We start from the raw sequence: 27,327 nt of genomic DNA, 5'->3' as shown, positions 1-27,327 counted from the left end.
GCCCCATGAGTGAAACAATGTTTCTTCCTTAAGAATCCTAAGTTAAGGCAGCTCCACCAATTTGTCTGCCCTAATATGGTACATGTGTTGGTCTAAAGAAAAGAAGAATTGATTAAATAATTGAATTCGTTGACTAGAATAAATGGCATTGCGCAGAAGAATACTAAATAATGCCAGATTGATCCGGACCACGATAAATATTGACAGGCTAAAACTTTGGATCGAAGTACCAGAAGTAGTTACAAAATTAACGTGATCAACCAAAAGGGTCCATCGCTTTAAATTTGCTGGTTTCCTTACGCATTCGTTCGGGTATTGACAAGTTTAGTTCCACTGCTGATTCTGCGTCACATCGTATGCGTAGTCGTCCGAAGCTTGCGGTTGTACCAGGGATGCACTCACGTCGGTGGCAAAAGGATTCGTCGAATGGAACGGGTTGTTGCTATTCGTTTCTGTTGACCCGTAACTTATCACGGGCGGTTTATCTTGTTGCCCGTACGTACTGTCCACTGGTTGCTGCTCGTAATTATTCCAATCGTCGTTGGCACCTCCATCCATTGATGGTTGTTTCTGGAAAAAGAACAATCATTTCGTGTAAACATATGTTAATAACGAGCACAGTGTACAGTGATCGGTATGGACATCATTTTTTGGACAAAATTCAAATTAACTCGGAAATAGTATTACATAGTGTGTTTATTTGAATTAATTAAAAGTGTTTCATTTTATTTTCCTGAACTTTATATGTATGGATAAACTCCCGCGAAGCACCCACACCCGATGACCCTGACCTTGAGATATGTTATCAAGATCACCCTCCCGAGTAATTTTGGAATACTTCAAACCGCTGATCATTGGTTCTTAAAAAGCTATGGACAAAAAAAGTGCTTGAACTATCTCTGACCAACTCCGATCAGTATATTGATTTAAAGTTAATTAGAGACAGTTCAAGAACAAAATTAGGTAGAGACAGTTCACGAAAAAGGTATCATTCTTATCACCGCGAATTTATGGTGGAATTCAACGAGGAAATAAGCAAGCACATATTTATTCTAGCAGTTTGTTTTTTAACTGGCGATAATTAACTCACATTAGTATAATGCTTTAAATAGTATCTTTTTTGTTTTTAACTACATCTAACCAACTCAGATCAGTATAATGCTTTAAATAGTATTTTTTAAAGGCACTACGTTACTAAAGTTTCGATTTCTGGTAAAATTACGGTACGTTTTTCAATCCTTTTTTGTTAATAACTTTGTAATAGACAATGATCGGCGAATTAAACTTTCTAAATGTTACTCGGGAGGGTGTCCTCGATAACATATGCCAAAGTCAGGGTCATCGGGTGTGGTTGATTTTCGAAAATTCATCCCTTTAATTTTTTGTGATAAAGCGTGGGAATGTTTTCAGGCAATTCTCGCGTGTTTCTCATGAGAGAATCAGATGAAACAAGGAGGCTATTTAGAACATCTCGACTCGTTGCAAATCGGGAAATTTTTCTTGTATGAAACTCTATCGGAAGAAGTTAATCGCGATCCAGTTAATCGAAGTCCTACTTTACAGGGTACTAATAAAAATGATGGACACTTTTTACAGGGTGAATTCTATATGTAAAACAAAGACAAAAGTGAAGAATGACGAAATTGCGTTTCGAGGTTTCGTTTCCGAATTATTATTGTTGAAGGTATGGGCAAAATATACGTGAAATACGCCTGGCGCGATGGGTTATACTTACAACAGTCGATTCCCAGGTGATACACGGTATCGATCAATGACCTAGTGAAACTAACGAATGAAATAAAATGAAATTAACAAGTGAAACAATTGAAAAGCGCGCCTCTTAAGTAGAATAACCCGCAGTGTCAGTGTCATTGTTTTCAACAATTAATAACTCAGAAACAAAACCTGAAATGCAATTTCTTTATTTTTGACTTAATATAATTACTTAATAATAATATAAACAAGAATAAATAAATAGCTGGTGAACATATTACGACTTGATAAGAAGTATTAGAAAGTAAGCAGAGTGCTATCACGGAGTAATCAGAGCTAGGTATCACGGAATAACCGGAGTGTTTCGTAACAATTTAATTATATATTTTTTTAATTAAATATACTTAGCAAAATTCTGGCAACGTATTATTTGTTTATTTGATGTCTGACCTATCATTGCATCCTAGACTCACTTTCCGATCACGTAAATATTAGCAGTTAATAGAAAAATGATCATGAACTTAATCGGAAGAAACACATCTGACAGAAAAGAAAACAACTAGGTAAACTACATTGGTTACTAGCACCTAAATCAAAACGATTTGTTAATTTTAAAACTACATTGTATAAATGCATATTGCTACCAATATAGACACACGGTATATAACTATGCGGTTCAACATCGACCTCCAACTTTGAAATTTTAGAATGATTCAATAAACAAAATTCTACGTATTTTAACAAATGCGTCTCGGTTTATAACCAACGACACATTACGAAAAGAGCTCGAACTTCCTTCGATCAAACAAGAAGTCACAAGATTTGCAAACAACCATTTCCAAAAATCACTTCATCATCCAAATATACTCGCCAGCTGAGTACCTACATTCAGAAATATTTGACTCTCGTAGACTCAAATGATGCAAACCATCAGATATTAAAAATAGAGTTTAACTCCTTGCAATATAACTGTTGTATAAGAAGTCTAAAAAAGATATGAGCCAATGGGAATATTATCTACTAATACGCACGATTGTTCTCCTGTGTAATGTCCATACTGCGGATCTGTATGCAAATTCAGATTTTTATAGATTAATTTACGGCACTAAATTATATCAAATATTTGTTTCCTTTATTGAAAGTTCCTTTAAGCCTAAAGTATACTAAAGTTCATACTAATCTTCATGAAAATTTGTATACTATAGTTTCTCAAAAATTCACATTTATGATAAGTGCATAAAATCCGCAGTCTAGTAATTACATTTGTTTAGTCTTATTTTATAACAGATTGCACATAACCGAAGTTAATAAAAAAATAGAAAAAGTCAAACTACCATGGACTTACCAGAATTTACTCTATATTAGTATTGAAGCGTTCAAAAATGTATAAGAGCGTTAATATTGTAAGCGAAAAAGTACGTACAATAAATTCGGACTGCACAGTGTTTGGTGGTGGTGGGATCGGTGGCTTCGTTTGTCCAAACTCGTCCATCGCGTTCCAGCTCTTTTGCTCCTCTAATGTAGGATCAGCCCATGGTTGTAACTCACCAGAGCAAAAGATTCCGTAGAATGTTACACCGAAAATGTGAACGCAGGCAGCCATTATGAAAACGTTCTTCCAACTTTGAGTGTCCTAGAAGATCAAAATTCAAATCGCATTAGCTTTCGTTTATGAATGACAATAACTAACGAAAATTATATTCAAATACTTAAATCAATAGGTACATGAAATGTTTAGGTGCATTCAAAAATATTGTCTAAAATACAATGTATTTCAACAGCTACAGATTTTTGTCAAAATATAGAAATACAGAAATATAATACTTCCCAATTAAGGAAAGCATCGATAAAATATTCTCCTCCGTACTTATGACAGATATTTTTCCATTATACTTACAAAAACTGGAAACTAACTGGGAAAAAAGAATGGAAGAATACTAACACCGACATACATTCTAGACATCGGTGATCACTTCTTTCATTAACAATACTCGAATCTTGGCAGAAAAGAACAAACAGCAGTTGTTACTACTGCAGAAGGTATTGAAAGAAGTTTAAATAAGTTTTATGTAAATTATAGTTGCTCGTATATAGGTGGACAAAATTTTAAAAAAGTTCTTTTAAACAAAAATTGTCCAAAAAATGATTTTGTTGAAAATTTCTTCCTACCCATATATGGACAACTAAAAACAATATAAAATTTGTCTAAACTCTTTTTCGATATCTTTTGTAGTTTAGGAATGAGAAGCAAATAATTAAAAGGTACGCTTCGGATAAAAATGGTGGTTTTTCCCTGAAAGTCTAAAAATAGCATCAAACAAGTACGTCAAAATTCTTCGGTTAGCCTCATAAACAATTGAGCAAAGTTACACAAAACTCGACGTGTATCACTTCGCGAAAATCCCTTGTTAGTCGTTTCCATTTAATAGTTAAATCTGACCCACCTTATTGCGAAGCCTGTAATTGTATAGAAACTGTCAGAAATATCGTTCTAGACCGCCCTAAATTGTCAAATGTGCGCCAAAAGAATCGGACGGACACGACATTAAGAAATAAGTGTACAATGAACAAAATTCCTAAAATACTAACGTTTCTCACCGAAACGAAGCTAATGGACAACATAATGTAAATTAGAATAGCCTACTCGTCCCAGACTGTCGCTAATAACCGATTGAAGCTGTGGATGCAACACTAAATCCCATTAGAAAACAGAATAACGCTTCCCTAATTGTACGTGATTCGAGTTCGTTGTTTATACATTGATGTTCCCTCTATATCATTACAAATTGAAAATAAGTGACGTTTTAGTGCGCACAGTCATTGATTAACATTTGTAAATAATAATCCCAGGAAACGCATAGAGTATCTTACATGCATTAGTGAAAAATTAATTGTTCTTAAATTTCTTGTTCTATTTTTGTTAAAGCTCTTTGTTCGGGTATACCAGCGAAACTTTCCCTATAGTATTCAGATCAAACAATAATAAGATAAGTAATACCTTGTGAGATACTAAACAACAGATATCATACATAACCCAAGTAATAGATAAAAGCTCTCTAATTTTGCTGACTCTTGTAGAAAGCTTGGTGGTGCAATGGGAAAACTGTAATGCGAAGACTTGAAGTTTGTATTTCATTGTAATTTGTCTTCACATGAAGATATGATACTTAAATAAAAATTTACACATATGCTCGATGCCATTCCTAATGTTCGTGCACATAAAAATTGCTCAAATACACTCGATCGCTTACGTATTGACACACATAGAGACGACTTTGCAGCATTTTGTAAAGATAATATCTGAACCCCAGAGGCAAACTGTATTAAGTCCATTTTAAAAAAAATGACATTTCACATCTTTCTTGTTTCAAATTGTTTAACTCCTTGCGATGGTAAACATTATTTCGTTCTAAGTCTTAATAATTGTATTAAGTCCATATTTTGTTCCGAGCCAAACACTGTAAAGTCCATTACACAGGGGACTTCATGCAGTGTTCATCATTTCTACATATTCAAACATGTATTAAATCCATTCAATAGTTGGGAGGTAATGATTGTTTCTCGTTGAATCCGTACCAAAGGGTTCCAAAGTTACAAGACTTTTATACCTTTGGTTTGGTAAGTGGGACTTAATATCAGGGCTTGAAAACTGTTATAATATCGATTTAGGTTCTTGAAACAGTTACGAAGAATTTTTATTCTGAATAACTCTTACGAAGAACCTAAATTCCAGACTATGTCACTTTCAGTTACAGTTCTTACATTAGCTCCCATATAAGTTCTGTAACTTATAGAATCGATAGATCAGTTATAGAGTCGATTCTCCTAACGGTCGTACAGAATTCTACATTAAATGAAATCACAACATATTACAGCTATTGATAATTATGTATAAGAAACAATTTTTTTGAATTATTATGAGTAAGTAAATACGTATGGACACATTTATACGTGTACAATTATTTTGTAATATGAAAAGTTATCGTTAATATAAATGTTTAACTGCTTAACACAATTTTACCATACTGACTTCACAACAAATATGTTTATAGTAATGTATAAGCGTAATATGTAAAATTCTGTTATAATGAGAATAGGTTCTATAATAATTTGAAACTTATAAAAATCCTAAATAATAACGGCTATAGAAGTGATGCGGGAGCTGATATAAGAACCGTAACTGAAATTGATACAGTTTGAAATTTAGGTTCTTCATTACAGTTATTCAGAATAATGGTTCTCCACAACTTTTTCAATCAGAATCTTTATATAACAGTATGAAACAGTTATTTTCGGAATCGTTTGAAGCTCTGCTTAATATAGTCTGGCTCTGGGTACCAGGCATTAATTTCATTGCAAATACCTTCTTTTCTGTGATGTTATCCACGAAGAAAGGTACCAGGAGTCCCGCTATTGTACCAACCCCATTCGACATTCCCATCAAAATACTAGCGTATCTAGGCGCGATGTCCAAATGGTTGACGTTGAATCCGGAAATGGCAAAACCGCTGCAAGCAACACCTATCGCGAGGGCGACGATCGCCGCTGTACCATTTCTGTGCACCGTTGCGTTCGCAGTCACCAGGAAGAATATGGCCTCCATGCCGAAACCACCGCAGTTAAAGAGTTTTCGAACGTTAGTGGTAGATAATATTCCGCGTTTTCGAATATGATCGGCCAGTAACCCTCCGCATGGTACGATCGTTGTCATCAGCAAATGCGGAAGTGCTCCGATTACACCGGTCTAGAAAAATAATAGCATATATATAGTACTTTTTGTGTATTTGAAAATCCTAGTAATTATACATATACAGGGCGTTCTGTTATCGTTTCAGAAATTTCAAAGAGGTGTCCCAACTTGGACGCATGAAAATAATAGATTTATTTAGCAATTTTTTTCTTTTAAATAAGGAACTCAAAAGAGAATCTTATTAATGGCACTTATTATACATCTATTGAAGATGATACAAAAATTGTTTGCTCATTTTCCTTCAGCAAAGTGACAATGCTAGAGACGCTATGCAGTAGGTTCTTTAAAATTGATTCGCCAATCAACGTTGCGCAGTTCTCCGATCTGTTGTGTTTTAGAACAAAAAGAAAATGTTTTTATTTTTTACCTGAAAAAAACCATAGGAATGTATAGGGATACTTCAAAATAAATATTTTTATAAAAGTGGTGAATGCTTGAATAAGAATTCTGATTTTTAGCAAAAAATTTGGTTACAAAAATGTCTGTAGCAAATAATATTTTTCAAACAATCGTAAAATCCGAATGTACTTCTTTAGTTTTTGTCATGTAGAAAATGAAAATTTTTGTTTTTTATTGTAACAATAAGTCACACCAGATGGAAGATGTACGTAACGCCGATTGGCGAGTTAATTTTAAAGGGTCCACCACGCAATGGCTGTAACACCGCCATATTGTCGAAAAAAACGAAACAATCGACTCTATTATTATCTTCAATAAACAAGAGACTTTGTATAATAAATTAAATTAATAAGATTTGCTATTGAGTACATTACTTAACAGAAGAAATTGCTAAATATAGAATATAATTATTATATTGTGGTCATATTTTGAACTTTTAAATGTTTATGGATATCGAAATACTATTCATTTTTCATTGTGCCCTGTTGCATCAAAGTGTCCCAACTTTGTTTACTATCATTTTGATATGTTCAAGGTGGCACACACTCGCAAAAATTGTGAAACAATCTCATACATTGCAAATACCGGGGTTTCTTCCGTGAAAAAATAACGTATACTTTGAATGTTTGTATTTTGTTCACTAAGTGAGTACATAACTTGATATGAAATATTTTTATAATAGGGTATTCATTATATTGTAAAGTATTTACTCCACTACAAACAGCACTGTTGCTTGGTGCAGCGCTAATTTGATATTTAACTCTATTATATTTTCCTTTATTGGTTTTTATTCTTTATTAGTTTGGTGTCACATATTCAATTTCTCAAATGAACGGCATTGCAAAAAAGATGTAAGGATGTTATAATAAATTTACACATTATAAATCAACAATACACTTTTGCATGTATTCAATACATATATACGTTAATGCATTTGCAAATTGATTATAATTTAACATGGTAAAGCACCTAAGTAACATTGTAAACCAATATATGGTAAAATACATAACATAATATGAAGCAATGCAGTGCATTTATAGATTGATCATTAAGACATAGACATAATACAATTATTTTAATTCAAGCATATTCCAAGGATAATATAAGAATCAAAGATAAGAAATTTATTATGACTAAATATGGGATAAAAACAAGTGTACGATATAATGCATAAAATAGTATAATCCTGACTAAGATTAAGACATAAACTTAATGCGATCATTTTAATCAGTAAATGCATCAAATAAATAATTACGTATAGAATCAAATGTAAGATGCTCGCAGCCACTTTTCACAAGATATCACTAGCAACAAAATAATTTAGTTTCAAGGAATAAATGGAACATCACATTAAATCTCGATTCTCAGTTGTTTCAAACATCTAATACTATATTAGCAGAGTAAAACAATGCACGAATGGTAGCAAGTTCAACACTTAAACGTAGTTTTTCATTATCGAATGCTTGCAAGTTAGAATACTGCAACAATACTAAAAATTTGTATACAAATGATGAGATACAAGTGAAATAAACAATTACTTTTACTTCAACGAAAAGGCAAAACTGTGATCAATTATCCCACCCCTTACTGTTTCGAATCGAACTACATAAGTAATACTGAAAATAGTCCGAATTATATCGTGTTTGAACTTATTATCATGAGGAAAAAAAATTCTCCTGAATGAATGCATACCCTTCTTTATAAAGTACACTGAAAGGAGTAAAAGTTTAAATTTTTATTCATGGGTGATTCGTTCTGTGTGTTACATTGTTACTCGAGCGTCGGGCGACGGAGGCTTATAGGGTATGAGATAACATCTCGACTCGCCGAGGCCCGGCGTTCCTGCCTTTGACAGTAACTCGCCGCCTCGCCGCCAGCATTGATTAGGCTGGCACGATGATTCCAGCCGGCTTCAAGCCGGCTCGAACCGGCTCGAGCTTTTCGTCTCCGGCTCGGCTCGGCTCAAACGGCTCGATTACCCATCACTATTTGTACGCCGGTTCCCTGGTTTCAACCGTTTCTATCTCAATTTTTTATCGTTAATAACTTGAAAACGAAGCTTCCAATACAATTTCGTCATTCTTAATTTTTGTTTTATTTTGACACGTAGAATGACTATTTAAAGTTTTCGATACCAATAACTGAAACACCGTATATTAATTACATAGGCCATGAGAGGACCAGTAATATAGTGACATACACAGTTCCGCTCATATGTATTTCCACACTTGTCAACTGCGACGTGAATTGGATAACAAAATTTTTAATTATTGAAGATCTTGAATAGATATTGTCTAGAGCTTATGACAGCAGAAGCGACTAAATTTATAATAATATGAGGAAGAATATAGTACCGATTGTACGTGGCTTTTGGAACATATCACATTTTCTTCATTTAGATCAACTGTCCTCATACTTGTATGCATGTTGGAGTATAAGTGGATGAAATGCGCCTAACTCTGTTGAGATAACTGAAGTTTATTAAAGATTCGCACGCAGCTAATGTTTACGTTTAGATACGAATGTGTGAATCGATGTGCTGCGTGACTCTTGAGGAAACTGGAGTTATGTTCAGACGCAAATATCTCGAAGTTAAATAGTTAATTTCGCCTTAGAAGTTAAATTCGCTTTTGTATGTTCAATGAGGATATCGAAAAAAAGTATAGGATTCCGTTTATTGGAAAATTATTACTTTGTAAAAACATTCTTTCCACTGTTATATATATCCCTTGAGATAGCTCAACTTTGTTCTGAGAAGTTTTTTCATTCAACGGTAAATACGGCAGATAATTAGGTGATCCCACCATAGACGAGATATAAGAATAGGACTTTGTGTCCCACGGAAAAAATCGCTGGTTCAAGCGTACCTCTACATAAAAGTTTTCGATTTCAGGAACCACGTTTGGCACTGTGATAACACACAGCACACACGCACCCGTGACTGCACATGTATAGTGATACATATATATATACATTATTGCCCCGGTTTCGCTAGCAAGAAATAGAATACTGAAATGGTACGGTGGCTTCTAACGCCCTCGAAGCATGGGACAGAAAATTACATTGCATGTTAGGTCTATTCTTATATCTCGTCTGTGATCCCACTTACCTGATACACTTGGTAGACTGTGTATTTCTCTTCTTAAAAACGCGACGAACAACCCAACATTTTGCACTTATAGCAGGACAACAGTGAGTATCATGTTCGAACGACCATTCGTCTATCAGAAACCTAACTATACTTCGTGGATACCGCGAGACTAATGTTATCAAAGAAATAATATCCCAATCTAGAATGGGAAAATAGTAAATCGAGAAAAAAAGAACCACTTACTTCGACCAGTTTCATTCCAAACGCTTCCTGTAGAAACCGAGATTGAAATAACAGCAGAAGATAAAAATTCCAAGATCTGCAAAAATTAGCCACGATGATAGCGTACACTGGCATAGACGTGAAAAACTTTCGCCACGGTGTCGTGGAGAACGTCGGCATCGGTAATTGAGCTTGTCCTTGGCCAAGAGAATCTTCGATGTATCGAAGTTCACGCGTCGAGATGCTGGGATGTTGCGACGGCTTCTCGAAGGTTAACCACAACCAAAATCCGTACCAGATCAATCCGACTACACCTGAAATTACGAATACAATAACTTCAATCATTTTCTTACTAGAGATATACGAGCCGTTTTTTTTTAAATGGTATAACTAACTGCACTATAAATACAAATACAAATGTATCCCCACTTTTCTGTATTTTGAGATATTTAATGTTTTGCATTTTTCCTATTTAAACAATATTGTTAAACGCTAATAAGACTGTTTGAAGCTTTTAAGATTCCAGACATATTTAATTTTATTCTGTGACCATATAAATATTTTCAACATAAATCAGTGTTTTTGTTAACCGCAAATGAACTTATACCACTTTCGAAAATAATAAATTGTCAAAAACGTGACTAATATTAAATTTAAATGTATATATTATATAGTATTTTATTATAATAGGCTTATTAAAAGAATAATTTGAAAAAAACGAAGGTACAATTGAAAAGGTATTTAATAATTTCAATAACTTTTATCCATATTTTATTTATTTTGCTTCGTAGAAAGTTTCTTGAAATTTTCGCAGTGAACAGAGGGTATATGTATAAGGCAATAAAACGGCAAAAATATCATTTTACTGACATCGTCATTTTGGAGGATAAATCTGGGTCCTTAAATTCTCACTCATATAACGTAACGTATTAATTACGTTCCTACCTCACATTCATTTTAAACGTTTGTAAATAACTGAACTATTCATTCTATACCAGGGATGGAAAAAAAACCGTGTGTGTGATAGCGGCTCGGAACCGATACTAAAACCGGTTATACTTTATGACTTGCACTACGGTTCCAGTACTAGAACCGGTTCTACTTTAAGAATGGCTTTACGGTTCCGGTAGTATATCCGGTTCCACTTTATGACTGGCTGTACGGTTCTGGTACTAAAACCGGTTTCACTTTATGAGTAACGGTTCTATAGTAGAGAAGGAGAACCCTTAATTCAGTACCAGTTCTTACGTCGGAAGCGGTTCTTCATACGCTCAGTGGTTCAGTGGCTGAAGCAACAACATCAGTGCAAACACATCCGTGCATGCGTGTGACGCATGTCAGATTTTTCTAGAATATGCAATACTCTAGAATATTCATGACGCAGCTAACGTAATGATCAAAAAACAGTCAACAATGAATGTGCGTGTGAGTACGTGAATTGCACATAGCACGTGGCAAGGGTCTCTGGAAAATCCTGGAAGCTTCCAGATCCGAAGTTCTCATGCAGCGTGCCGTTTAAAAGAATAATTGATAAACAAAATCCAGTAATTAAAAGACTCGCTATGGGCGATTAATATTTTGAGAGTCACCACACACAATAAAAATAATTCCTTCAGTATTAATATGTAGGGGGTTCTGCGTAGGAATCAGAGATCTCGATTACACGTGTAATTAATATATCCGTGTTTCAGTCCGTGTAGATTTTAATACACGGGTACACGGGTATCGAAATCCCGAGGTATATATTTACCGATTTTTCAAATTTACAGCATTTGTTGATAATTACGAAGAAATGAACTGTGTGAAACTTTAGCTTCCAATCTCGAACCATTTCCGAGATATTTACTGATAAAGTTTTTAAAAGTTGAACAAAATAAAAAAGCAATATAGTTTTGGTTAATAAAGATTAATCAATTAATTGTATATTTTGATACGAAAAAAGTAATGTGTTTACATTTTTGGCAACAGGCTGTTCCTTTTTGTAGTTACAATATTGCCCGCAGTTGAGAAACATTCGGACGTAACCGATGCGACGTTGTTGAAACTGTTAAATATTTTTTGGTTCGACATGAAAGAACTGATTCGTGAAAAAATAAAATGTACGCTTAAAAACTCTCCTGCGCGTGTTGTCAGGTACAATTCTTATTTGTTAACTCACTATATAGCAACCGCCTCTTCGGCAGATGATACTACCGTCGTACACACGACTCCGCGTATCACCTGTATAAAGGCCCTGGTAACGCAATAAGCGACGAATTCCATATCGATTGTCGACGTACACGCATATCTTTGTTTCTTTCTTTGTCTAACCTGGAACCACATCCTTGTCCCACAGAATTAAGTGAAGTTAGCATCAAAACTGTGAATTAGAAACATTCTTTTGTTTACTCAATTTTTTGGAAGAATCCCCGTGACAGGTTATGTCCGGACGATATTTCTCAACTGCTAGCAATATTATATGTACTACGAAAAGGAACCGTCTGTTGCAAATATAAAGACAAAACATTTTTTGTACCAAAATAGACAATTAATTGATTAAACTTTATTCACGAAACTAATGTTGTTTTCTGATTTTTTCCAGTATTTTAAAACTTTAACGTTAAACATATCGGAAGTAGTTCGAGATTGCAAGCTAAAGTTTTACACAGTTTATTTCCTCGTAGTAATCAACAAATGCTGTCAATTTGAAAAAATCGGTGAATATAATCACAATTCCCCGTGCGTTTTGACGTGGAATGGCTCATACCCGGGTATTCCCATACCCAACTACCCGTGTATTAAAAACTTCACGGACTGAAACACGGATTCATTACCTACACGTGTAATCGAGATCGCTGGTTCCTACGCAGAATCCCCTATGTATCAATACTGAAGGAATTATTTCTATTGCGTGTGGTGACTGGTGAAATACCGATCGCCCATGGCACAGAGCGAGTCTTTTAATTACACGATTTTGTTTATCAATTATTCTTGTAAACGGCACGCTGCACGAACACTCCAGATCTGAAACCTTCCAGGATTTTCCAGAGCCCCTTGCCACGTACTATGTGCAATTCACGTACTCACACGCACATTCATTCTTGACTGTTTTTTAATAATTACGTTAACTGCGTCATGAATATTCAAGAATATAGAGTATTCTCGAGAAATATGACATGTGTCACACACACGCACACACACGCATGCACGCACGTGTTTGCACTGACGTTGACGCTTCAGCCACTGAGCCTAAGAAGAACCGGTTCTCAATTAAAGGTTCCGCTTCTCTGTTATAGACCCATTACTCATAAAGTAGAACCAGTCCTAGTACCGGAACTGTAGAGCCAGTCATAAAGTAGCACCGGTTATAGTACCGGTTCCGAATCATTATCGCACGAACGGTTCTTTTTCCATCTCTGCATTAAACAGAACCCGCTCTTCAAAAAGCTCATCCGTGAGAGATTTTTGCTTGGACTTATCTAATATTGTCGCGAAAAAAAAGATCGTTCTACTGGTGTTGAAGATGGAAGAGGAGTGATACACTTCAGGAAAAGGTCAATAAAACAAACTCAGACCTAGTCACCTTATATAATTTCGAAGAACAATTTCACAACTATTTCTAAGAATTATTTCAAATGATTAGAAAATAAAATAACAAGTTATTTGAAATAATATTTCAAATGGTATGCTTTTAGAAGTGCCCAGGTCTGGACTATGACCGAAATTCTCTGGTCGTTTTTACGTGGAATGGCTCGTACTTGTGTATTTCAATACTCGTGTATCTCTGTATTTCATTACGTACCCGTGTACCCGTGTATTAAAAAGTACACGGTCTGAAACACGGGTATATTAATTACACGTGTACACGTCTTTATAGCCACAGCTTATATTGCTTTCTGTTCAACTATGTTAAGGGATATTGCAGCAAATTTAATGAAAAATCGTGAATTTAGTCCAAAGTAGTCGTTATATTGGATCTGCCGTATGGAATTTCGAAATTCCAATACCAGAATCGTAATCAACAAACCCATAAACCTATAGAAAAATGTGCCCGTGAAGAGGGGTTGGGCCTTAGGGGTGGTTGGTGGATGGAGACCCCTACAGTCGTTTTTCTAGGGTGTTGGAGAATATTCATAGTAAACGTGGTGCGGATACGATGAGCAGTATAGTAGCCTCTACGTAGCAGACATATATACAAACATATGTTAACTTTAACTTTTAGATACATACATATACAGGGTGTCCCAAAAATGTCCTCCGACCCGGAAATGGGGCACTCGGGGGGTGAATTGGAACAACTATTTTCTTAGCAACAATGTAATCTGAGGCTTCGTTATCGAGATATTAACGAAAAACCGCGACCAATCAGAGCGCAAGTTTGCCAGCCGAGTTCCCGCGCTAGCGGTGGCTACGCGCTACGCTTGTACTACGAAGCTTCAAACAAGTAGGTCAGCATGCATCGCAGGAAACAGCGTATAATAGCAAATAAAAAAGACGTAACAAATACAATCATACTTTTTATCATCTGCCGTTTGTTATTTAAAGAGATTAATGAATGATACGTAAATGTAGGCAAATTATGTGTAACGTAAAAAGACGAATGCACATTTCCTTTTTTGTAAATTCCTTTTTACGAATTTGCAAATTTCCTTTTCAAATAATGTGTGAACGAAAAGGTAATGTAACAGAGAATGAACGAGAAGTGATCGCAGTTCGGTATTGGTATAAAAATTCGTAGTTTAATAACGGTCAACAATGTTACTGAAAATGAATAAGTTTCTTGAAAAAGCCCCAAAAGAAATTTAAGCACAGAAACTTGCAGAATTATCGCCGGAAATAAGTCATAGCTTGCGTTAAATTAAAAAAATAATAACCAGCAATAAATTGCTTGAAACTCACCCTTTTGGAAATTCACCTGCCATTTGCAAACCTGTGTTACTAGGTCACTGAACCGATCCTGATCATCGACTGCCGAAACGGTTTATGGCAGGGTACCGCCCAGTTTGCAGGTGATCGCAGGTATACCTCACCAGCCGAAGTTAAGGGTTGTAACATTAAGTGAGTCCTGGTTATTCCACCGCATACGTACTCACTTCACTGCACGACCACTAACACTGATCACCCGAGACAATCAGTTAATGTATTTTTAATCCAACGTGTTGCTCCTACGTTAAGAAAATTCGTGGCTCCGGAAAGGGCCGATTGTTTTCAATGTATCAGATGTTTTAAGTAGCCAAACACTTGCACAGCAGCACCCGCCTATCCGTTATTCTGTACGTACCACCAGAACATTGCGTAATACTTCCGTGAACTGAACATCTCTGTCGCCCGATTGCTAATCGACTGCCAGAATTTTTCCGAAAAGGCTTCCTCTACCCCCAAGTAGTTTCCCATCGTTACATTGTGAGTTCACTCCCACCACGACAAGATTTAGAAACCAACTGTTCTAGGATAACACGTGCTTTGCAGAAGTGCAAGGAAAGAATCGTCGCGCAGTTTCACCAAGGCGCATAGCCCGTTAATTTATTGCCAGGGTACCTACTGCTTCGAGATAGAAAGCAGACATCGCGTGTATCGGCTTGAGAATGTCTGAAATAAAGAGAACCACCAACGTACCCGCTGCTTCGCGTTGGAAAGTAAAATGTACATTGTTTTCCTCGAGGAGCAGGGAAAAAATTTTACCGACACGTGTGAGTTGACGTTGCTTGGCCCTGGTGGGCCACCCTTGTAGAGGCCGGAGCGGAATTTTCGGTTATTTATGGCTCAAAAGCTTCGGCCTCGTAGTAACCGTGAACTCACAACAGAATTGACAATCGACAATTTTATTACAACTCTGTGAAAAATTGTATTTCTCATGAAAATACTTCATACTGTTGTGAGTTCACGCTTGCACTTCTGCAAAGTACATGTTATTCTAGACCCGTTGGTTTCTTTTTACCTAAATCTTGTCGTGGTGGGAGTGAACTCACAATGCAACGATGGGAAACTACTTGGGGGTAGAGGAAGCCTTTTCGGAAAAATTCTGGCAGTCGATTAGCAATCGGGCGACAGAGATGTTCAGTTCACGGAAGTATTACGCAATGTTCTGGTGGTACGTACAGAATAACGGATAGGCGGGTGCTGCTGTGCAAGTGTTTGTCTATGTAAAAGATCTGATAAATTGGAAACAATCGGCCCTTTCCGGGGCCACGAATTTTCCTAACGTAGGAACAACACGTTGGATTAAAAATACATTAAGTGATTGTGTCGGGTGATCAGTGTTAGTGGTCGTGCAGTGAAGTGAGTACGTATTCGGTGGAATAACCAGGACGCACTTAATGTTACAACCCTTAACTTCGGCTGGTGAGGTATACCTGCGATCACCTGCGAACTGGGCGGTACCCTGCCATAAACCGTTTCGGCAGTCGATGACCAGGATCGGTTCAGTGACCTAGTGACACAGGTTTGCAAATTGCAGGTGAATTTCCAAAAGGGTGAGTTCCAAGCAATTTATTGCTGATTATTATTTTTTTAATTTAACGCAAGCTATGACTTATTTCCGGCGATAATTTTGCAAGTTTCTGTGCGTAAATTTCTTTTGGGGCTTTTTGAAGAAACTTATTCATTATGAGTAACATTGTTGTCCGTTATTAAACTACGAATTTTTATACCAATACCGAATTACGATTACTTCTCGTTCATTTTCTGTTAAATTACCTTTTCGTTCACATGTTATTTGGAAAGGAAATTTGCAAATTCGTAAAAAGTAAATTACAAAAAAGTAAATGCGCCTTCGTCTTTTTACGTTACACATAATTTGCCTAACTTACGTTTGATTCATTAATCTCTTTAAATAACAAACGGCAGATGATAAAAAGTATGATCGTATTTGTTACGTCTTTTTTATTCGCTATTATACGCAGTATCCTGCGATGCATGCTGACCTACTTGTTTGGAGCTTCCTAGTACAAGCGTAGCGCGTAGCCGCCGCTAGCACGGGAACTCGGCTGGCAAACTCGCGCTCTGATTGGTCGCGGTTTTTCGTTAATATCTCGGTAACGAACCCTCAGATTACATTGTTGCTAAGGAAAAAGTTGTTCCAATTCACCCCCCGAGTGCCCCATTTCCGGGTCGAAGGACATTTTTGAGACACCCTGTATAGGTCAAAAAACCGTATCGTCTATATGGCTGTTACAGTTTTTAACCGATTCACTTACAATTTTTACTGTGTACTCTTTAATACATTCTGCTGTGAAATATGTAGGATTTTGCAAAATATTGAAATCTCTTTTTGCAGTTAACGTTATTATACGTAAAATTTAAGGAAAAATGCTAAGTTCTATAAAAATTATTTACCTGTAATAAATAGTCCAACTTATGAATGATTTTTGGGTCTCAGGGCTAGCCTTACCTGTTAAGTATTTCAATTCTTGCTACTCGAAACGGAACGGTCAACGCACAGTTTACACATACCGAGAATCAGATTTGGAGAACCGCTCGAGGTACAACTATCTGCCAAAGGTTTAGGGCCAGATCGGATAATTAAAAAGAAAGAAAATTGATATACTGACTCCTCTCGATTATCGTCTGGCTTGTTCTACATGAGTATTGTCCAGGCGTTATCCCCACCACTACGTGGAAGGCCGTAGAACCTGTCAAGCGCATACTTTGTTGCCCCTCCGCTATTGTTTCTGAGGCTCTGTTGTCTGAAGCATTTCTCCTTATAAGATTATTGTCCCGCACGACCCGAGTTCGGGACGATAATCGAGAGGAGTCTGTAAGTATTGTGTTAAAACTGATTGTAAATGTAACATAAAAAAATATTTATATCTCAGAAACTGTTGACCTTTCAACGTATGTTTACTAAGGCATTTTTACTCAGTACAGTGTATCCTGTTATCATATAAATATTGAATGGTTTTTTTCAACATTCTATATACTGATTCCGTAACTTTTATTGCATCGTAACAGAATAATGAGTTAGTATTCCATCAATCATGAACTCTGGTCCCGTACTTTTGGCCGGTAATTAATGTACATAACACGTATATCATCTATTGTTAGCATAGAATTACTAATGAAAAAAAATTGGTAGATACATTACCGTAGAAATAAAACGGCGCCGTCCATCCGAACCATTCGCACAGAAAACCCGAAAGCGGCATTCCGATAACCAATGCGGCATAAGAACCGCAGAACGCTAACGTTGCCAAACGTGATCTCTCCAAGGGTGGCGCCCAATATTTCCAGATACCGTGACATGCTGGATACGTGACACCCTGGGCCAAGATAAAGATTATTGGTATTCCCGTGAATTGTGTAGGCATGCAGGGTGTTCCATACAACTGGGCCAAGCCATAGTGTTAAGACGGAAGAAGATAGAAAAAACTCTCGTTAAAAAAATTAAATGGTTTCGAGTGTTGCGTCACGTAGTGTACGTGCGTTTTCTGAAAGTGAAGCCGTTTCAAAGATTTCAAGGTCACCTCTATGTTTTTGAAATGGAACTGTACATTTTGTAGTTACCATTCGATGCATTTTTTACTTAACTACAAAAAATGATTAAGGTACTGTGGTCGAAACATGATTAGTTTAAAAGATATCTTTTAACTTCATTTTCTCAAAGTTGTATAATATTTGGACCTTAGCTTGAACGTTTCATCTCTATGTCGTTGCTCATGTTTACTAATGTTTTATTACTGGGTGTAAGGGAAAGTTCTGTCGTTTTTTGCTTCGTCAACTTTCGAACCTTCTAGCGAATAAATGGAGACACGTATTGAAACAAAACTTATATCCTATTGTATTCAGTAATAGAAACTAGTCCAGTGAATTAAGTATATTTTACATTAATCAGATTCATTATGTGCGATTCAAACGAGCATCGGAGGCGCTGTATATTGTACGAGTATCAGAGATGGTTCGAAAAATTTCGAAGTGGTGATTTTTCATTAAAAGAAAAACGCACATCAGGAGACCATCACATATTGACGATGATATTTCACGCACAATGATAGAAGGCAAACAAACATAAATGTCTATTGATATTGCAAACGTGCCTGGAGTTCACCAAACAGCAGTATTAGATCACATTAAGCAGCTTGGACCGAATAGTTTGGCCAATTTACATGGGACACCTTTGTAGATCAACATAATATTTATACACGATTTCATCAATAAATGGGTTTCGTCATCTCACCTCGGCCAGTCCCTTCATGACCTGCACGATTATGTCGACGATCGGATCTACTTTTATCGCGCCAGGTACCAGTAAATTCAAGAACGACGACACAGCGATTGCAAGGCCGAATATTTTGTTTGCTGGATACAGAGAGGCGAGAAAGCCTCCTGGCACCTGGGTGACGAAGTAGCCCCAGAAGAAAGACGAGTCCAAGGCACTCTTGGTAGCAATTGTCCAGTTGAACATGAGAGTGTGGTTGTCACCTGTAGTACTGTTCTCCATCGCTGATTTCGCCATGGCCATGTTACATCTCATACCGAACGAAATTATAAACCCTGTAATGAACATTAATTTGTTTACTTGGATACGTATTCAAATGTGGACTTTTAGCTATTATTTAAATCCCATATCCATGAAGCACGGTAATATTCTTTTAACTAATTGTAAGCTCTAGTTCGAAAGATTTTCTTTACGTGTACTCGAGTTTTATGTAAGTTGCATTCACACAAGCCGCAAGAAACTTATCAGATTGTTTATCCGCAAGTGTACCTACTCCATGAGAGCGTTTCAGAACTGACATGGTCTCAACTATAAAATTCTGATATATTAATTATGTCAACGGACTTCTCAAAATACGAGAAAAATCTCATAAAAATATGATATATCGCAAAGGACCTTGAAACAAAAATGTAAATTAAATGCTGCTACGATTTAGGCAATCGGGACCAGAACCACACGTGCATACACTATGTGTCAATAATGTTCGGTGAATGGCACTGCAACTTTCATTAAATATACTATAGAAATATGTAATAAGTTCCTGATACAGTCTATGTCTTGAACTAACATGTTGCAACACATCGTTACACATTGTGTGTCTGAGGTTATGTAAAAGGAAGACTTGAAGGTGGTAGCCATTTCAGTCACCATATCATAACACTGCGATTGTTAAAGTATTTTTAGCCCAGAGAAACGTTTCAGTGTTGAACCATCAGTCTGATTCACCCAATTTATCCCCAATAGATTATGTTTTATTGTCGAAGCTAAAGTTATCACCGAAAAGTATATGATTTTCCAGCATTCCAGACATCCTAGAAAACTAAGAACCTTACTTCAGAGGATACCTAAGGAGAATTTTTTTCAAAGCGTTCAATACCTGCTTAAACAATTTCAACGTTGCATTGTGTCTCAAGGGAATTATTTTCAAGGGCGGTGAAGTGATTTTCTCAAATCATTAATGTAGATGTCTTTTGTTTTTGAAATGTTTACCGAACTTTACTTACACAGTGTGTGTGAAGGGGAGAGTGGGTAGGTTCGGGTTGTAGAAAGTATATTTCCATCCTTGTTACGCATGCCTTACAGGCATGCCAATTTTTCGTTGTTACATATACTAGTAGGAGTATTCATAACCTAAGCGGGAAGTTTGTTACAGTGCGAATTTAGTCTTGTGCAAGTATAAGTGCATTTTCATGGCAGGTTTAATTCATATGAGATTTGTATCTCGCGCTGTTAAAAATTATAATGGACGACCTTGTGTCTCAGCAACAATTATACATTACAAATTGTAACTTAAAACACGAGGTTTGGGTAACAGAGGTGCATTAGTATGAACGTTCGGATGCGGAACGTATGGGTCAGAAGTGTGTGGAAGATTTGGGTCGATCTAAACATTCTCATCTTCTTCTTAATGAAATGCTTTCACTACTATATTTTGCATTAAAAATTTAATTAACGATTTCAGTATCTTTATGTAAGTTATGTTATTCCATCACAGTCTTTATTTTATGTTTATTATGTTATTCCTTCAGAGTCTTTATTTCATTTATTCAATTCATTACTTTTATATAAATGTATTATCACTTTGTAGGTAATAAATATATACATACATTACATTTTCCTGTATTTACTCCAACAATAATATAAAAATGCAATGACCCATTTATTTCCATTATCTGTTCCCAAACCTTTCCCCATAAGGGAGATAGATAACTAGTTTTAGAACTATTATATTTTTAAAGATTTCTATGGAATAATAGAATGAAATGATGATGGAACATCGATGGTAAGACCTTACTGATTATAATTCTTGAGATTTAAAGCGTGTTTCTTTTACATTTTAATCACTAATACAAATTAATTGAAAACTGACCCAAACCTACCCACTATCCCCAACGCACGTAATAACATGACAAATGAGGAAAGCCCATGAGTTTCCTTTCTGCTAATTGTATGTCTAAGTAAAAATAGTATCGACTCAAAATCCTACTAAATTGACGGGTATGTCTTCTTTTGAAACGTTTCCGTTATGTATAAAATGATAGTGGTCGAGAAAAATATTATACTCACCTATGCAAGCCAAAGTTGCAATGGTATATCTCTTCGACAAGCAGGGACATTCTGGCATGCAATAAGTATCGATATGACGCAATGGGGGCCTTTCATGTTCCGGGAATGATTCAAACGAGACCTGTCTGCTGTATCTTCGTTCATCCTCCTCAAACCCCTTATTGTCTTTGCTACCCTCGCGAGGCATTTCGAATTCCTCGTAGCCAGCATTGCTTCTTCTGAATCTACTGTCATATACATATATATATATATATACATATAACTATTATTAACCATTTGCGAACAGATGCCATCAAATAAGCGGCCTTCTTATGAGAAGAATCGAATGGCATCGCTATTATGACAAAGAATTGATTGGATTATTTAAAAATTAAAATAGAAAAAAACATGGTGCCCTCAAAATCAAGTGCATTCTACATGCAAAAATAAGTCGAAAACAAAGAATAAAAGTTTTTCGGGTGATGCTTCGTTTTCGATAATCGAATTTAAACATTGACTGACGCGTCTGTTCAGTGCAAGTCACTTCTGTGTATTGCGGGCACAAATTTAATACACTTAATTTAGATGAATTTCCAAGCCCAATTTTCTTTAAAACGAAGCCTTAAATGAAAAAATGTTATTCTTTCGATTCTTAAATATTTCCCCACATTTGAAGATGTTTTCGTCTATAAGGGACTAATAAAGTTATAGTTACATTAAACACGACAATATTTCTGATAATTGATACATAGCATCATGCAATATTCGGTTTTATAAAAGTTACAAGACTCCACTAATGATTTTAAACTATACAATACATCTTTAAAAATATTTACTACAAAATTAAACGAGTAATGCAAGAAATAACTGTTTAGATATGTCTCAAAACATTAAAATAAAACATACATCGTGTTAAAATGACTTTATTATTTATAGCTATGAAAAAAATTAATTTTAATACGTATACACATCTCTCGATTACTACAATAATAAGTATTTCATTTTAGAGAAAAACTTATTTCTAAAATTATTTTTTTCTGAATACCATGTACACGGTGGAGCATTAACTATTACCATCTCAGATATCTTCGAAACTATAAAGTTACATTGAAAGATAAAGTGTACAAAGAAGTACCAACTACACATCAAGACATGCAGCAGCGGATTATCGCAGTCTGTGCGTCAATAAGTTCTGAGGTTATAAGACTTACACGTCAATTAGTCATAAAAAGAATCTAGTGTTGCATTAACAGTGATGGTCATCATTTCCTACATCTACTATGATCTTATGTAATAGGACGTTGAACTCGTTTTAAGCTGTTCTATCATTCTACGGAAAGAAAAACATACCGATCCATTTAAAAAACTAAAGGTGATCTTGAAATATCCAAAGTATCTCCATCTGCAAAGAAACTATCCAAGTATTCATACAGTGCAATTTTGGTTAAACAAATATTTCTGTGAACCGTATAGCTTCGAATCTGAGGTGGTAATAGTTATTGACCCACCCTGTATAACAGAATGTTTCAAAAAAATAGGCGAAGGTTGAAACTCCAAAATATATAGGAACATATTGTTGAAAACACAAATACAGTAGTTCGTGCGATTAAAAACATGTGAACATCAGGGACCCCTGGCATAATAATTTACCGACTAATAATATTAAGGAATTTATAAGTTACAAGTTGTACTTTGTAGACTTCTGTTGCACAAATAATTTTTAGTATTTTTACTATTCTACAAATTACAAGCAAAATCAATATTATTATTAGTACTCTATAAGTCTCTGAAGCCTCCTAATTTTGTTTGATTATGCGAATTTTTTTTTTATTTTTAAATTCACTAAATAATATGCTTCTGTGCTCTTCAATTTTCGTAAGCACACACAACTTTCGTTAACGTTGATCTTCACGCTTACCTATTTTTAATAAAAGAAAGCACATTTAAAATTAGCTCTATTGACTATGTAATAATTCACTTCTATGAAGGTGCACATAACCTCAAAACGTGATATTGAACAAGAAATTGTCTTGTAATTTGTAAAATTTACTTCCAAAACTCTTCCTATTTTATTAAGAAAGTTGTTACTACTGAACAAGAAAATTGATTCAAGAGAGTCCAGGTCGATGTTATGGCTTTCATAACTTTAGCAACATCTATTATAGCAATTTTGATCAAAATATTCAGCAACCAAGGCAATTCATGCGATAAACCATACATATCGTAAAGGTAATCTTCTGTAGCACTGTTTCGTATAGCACTCTTATTTCTAGGAATTTGTTCTGAGCATTAACCGAGTTCACACTACAAATAGATTCATATTGAATTGCTCATAGACATATTGCTTATTTTTCCATTGCAGAATGCAGTATAAGAACTTTCAACACGAAAAATGTTACAAAAATTTGTGTGCAATCAGTTCAACACTTCAACAAAATGCTTATTTAATTACACACTCAACGTTTAATGAATCGTTTTCCTCCGACTGGGACATTAACAAAGACATATTATTATGATTTTCTAAAAATCATATAAAATGAAACAACGTACAGAAAGAACACTTGCAAGTTCACGAAAAAGACATGTTCAACTCTCTCTATGGCTATATTCTCCTTTTTACACAGGAACAAATAGATTATAGAAGGATAAAAGCGTTATAGTTTGAAACGGAAAGAGGAAAAACGTGCACCTACTTTCTATGAAAATATCATACTGTTACTGTAGAAACATAATTGACGAGGTACAAGAATCTTCGAAATATAAGATCCACGAAGCTGATTTATTGGTATTTAAAATAACAGGAATGAAAATGAAATAACATAATCATTCTCTTAAGAATGTATAAATCAAATTTTCTAATAAATGTCACGCATGTTTTGTCAAGTCTGTCTGCATTTTATTAAAAGTTTTAATAGAACTAAATTAACCCTCTATAACGCCGAATAACTTTGAGATAACACCGGTAAATCCGTATGTCCAATGTATTTTATAAATATAATTTTATTAATATGTTTTTCTTTATAATAACATGATCTATCTCAAAGAACTTATTTATATAATAATAGGTTCACCCAGTTAATAGACATTGAACTTCCTATAATATCCGTATTTTAAAGTTATCTAGTCATGACTGTCGTGTTATTTTTTTTCCCATATAAAGAAAAACAATTCAGGTCGTAGAATATTAACCCGTAAGTCCTTTCACTCATCCTATGTTTCAAAGATTCTTAATAACGATGCTTATTGAAATGTTTTCAATGCCAGTTACTTATTTAACAGTTAGTGCAATGCGTTCTTTGGTTAAATAATTTTGATTACACTAGCAACTTGAACAATACTTCAATAAAACGAAGAATGTGCATTGTGCTTCGATAATACAATAGAATTTTCAAATTACAGAACATTTTGATAATAACACTTCTACTGTATACATCAGATCAGCCCATAAATGACACGAACAATTGTTTAACCATTAAATAAATTATTTGATTTGCATTGAGAGTGTCTAACAATGTTGCTATTATTCACCTTCTTATTCTCGTGCTTGTAAAAACACACGCTATAATGGGAAGTAATTATCCCGAGCTTTCTGTTTTCCAAACGTTACAAGTAGTATATATTAAGGTGGTTCTTATTTTGCAAAAAAATTGTTTGTATTACTTCACGGAGCAACCTGTCAATATGTTCACACTTACGAGTAAGTAATGTCGTACTTTAAACATTCGTTCAATTAAATATTAGATATTGCTACCAGCCATTGGATTTTATGTCTTTGTTTTAAGAAAGAGAATGCAATTTTCTTCTGAGTGTACTATGATTACATTTACTTAACATTGGAATATTATTACAATATAAATTTGTGAACCAACAACGTTTAGGAATAGTCATTCACATTTGTAAAAATCTATTTCCCAAATAATATCATTAGGCTAATCAAATCGACTTCTTAATGTGAGAATATTTCTGTCGGAATTGCCTGATTACATAATAGCAACAAATACTGTTATAAGTACTCTATAAATCTGACTCTCAGATTTACAGAGCCTTGTGGATGGATTCTTAATTCAAAATATTGATAGGCCGGTGGCAGCCTCTAAAATATTATGAAATGTAATGTAAATTTCATGAGGCCCGTTTCTCAGCACAGAAAAGGTACCCAAGCAATATTTTAGAAGTTGAATTGCATGCACCACCATAGTATATATGAATTTCTGTACAATCCAATCGTTAGAAAATTTAATTGTGTAATAGGCCAAAACTGAGAATTTAAATAACGAAATAATGCAATATCTCTATTAAAAATCACGGCAATTTTTTTAACCCTTTCAGACCTGGTGATTACATTTGTGTACATGAAGTTTCTTACAAATGGGAATTTTTTCATCTTCTGAATGTCTTTAGTAGGTCTAGTAAATTCAGAATTCCATAACGTGCCAAAACATTATGGGGCATATAAACACTTTTTTTAAACAAACTATCATCTGAACAGTCTACTGAATTAAAATGTGTAATCAAATATCTTTTTTACCCTTAAAAGAAAATTTAGGTCTGAAAGTTTTAAAGAGGAACTATAGAAGCTGCTACAGATATATATTCAAAGAAAATGATAATGAAAGTATATACTACTAGTTGACAACCACGATTTATTTGACATTTTTCTTATGGTTTTAAAGTGTCTCTTGGAAATCACTAGAGGCTGATCTGCTGATTCAAGATCATTTACGAGTTCCGGTGAACGCACAGTACTCATTATGTAATGCAATTAGCCATTCACGTGAAAGGGCTGTCCGTCGATTTGCGCATGATCACATTCGGTTGCACGAGCGAAATATAGTCTTAAACGATTTTTCGTCGCGTCATTCCATGCACAGGGCATGCGTAATATTACCCAGCAAGTTTTTCCGATGCTTTCGACTTGATGGAATCGAAGGCCACGAAGCCCGCCGCCGCGAATCCGGACATTTTCCAATTATTGGGGTTGCTCTTGGGCTGGAAATGGTCGCGCTAGTAATCGGCAGCCCCTGAAGCACATCAACAGTTATAATCCGTGCGAATAAATTCCTTCGTCAAAGGTCGTTTCCCACTTAGCTAGATACATTCAAACTTTTCCTATCTCGTGAATTTATAACGTTTCAAGCTGTTTAAACTATTTTAATCCACCCTTCGATCACCAGACTGTTAAGCCTCATTTATACTTCAGTCTTCTATTAACCTTTAGACTGCCGGCATTTTTTCATCAATAATTGGTCTTGTTGAGGCAAAACTTTATATCACATATGCACTGCGCTGAATTTCGAGTTCTGTCAATGTTTCGAAAGGCATATTTCCGGCAGCGTAAAGGTTAATCCTCCTGCACTGTTCGGGTAAATTTTACCCGAAACTCCGCCTTTAATTTCTAATTATATTCTTTACCAAAAAACCAGCCAATCAATTTGACACCTATTCAACTTAAATAGTTCACATAATAACGATCAAGCGACATATATTTCTCTAATTCGATTTTAGCTCAGACCGAGTTTAAGTCAAGAAACAGCAATGCAACAATTTATTGAACACGAAATGAATCTTTTTTCCGCGTAGTGGAATCTTTTCTTTTTACAAGGAAACAATTCCCTGCGCGAAGAGAATTGTTTCGTCTTGTTTAATCATAAGATTCAGATACAGGAACATAAGAACTGATTCTCGATTTTCTCC

At 35.3% G+C, this 27,327-nt stretch overlaps 1 protein-coding gene across 1 annotated transcript; it reads right to left on the bottom strand.

The window, feature by feature from the left end:
* Window positions 1-292: 292 nt before the first annotated feature.
* LOC107191281 (vesicular glutamate transporter 1) lies at window positions 293-26,595 on the bottom strand. Its single transcript, XM_015580313.1, has 8 exons — window positions 26,522-26,595; window positions 21,655-21,881; window positions 19,327-19,643; window positions 18,238-18,412; window positions 10,197-10,489; window positions 6,077-6,457; window positions 3,137-3,346; window positions 293-570 (listed from the first exon to the last, which is right to left on the bottom strand). Exons 1-8 carry the CDS (start codon window positions 26,593-26,595, stop codon window positions 325-327), a joined length of 1,923 nt encoding a protein of 640 aa, XP_015435799.1. The 3' UTR covers window positions 293-324.
* Between the last annotated feature and the right edge of the window lie 732 nt (window positions 26,596-27,327).

The sequence above is a fragment of the Dufourea novaeangliae genome, unplaced genomic scaffold, assembly GCF_001272555.1.
Source record: "Dufourea novaeangliae isolate 0120121106 unplaced genomic scaffold, ASM127255v1 scaffold13, whole genome shotgun sequence".
NCBI classification, from domain to species: Eukaryota; Metazoa; Arthropoda; class Insecta; order Hymenoptera; family Halictidae; genus Dufourea; species Dufourea novaeangliae.
This window is presented reverse-complemented; position numbering and strand designations above follow the sequence as displayed.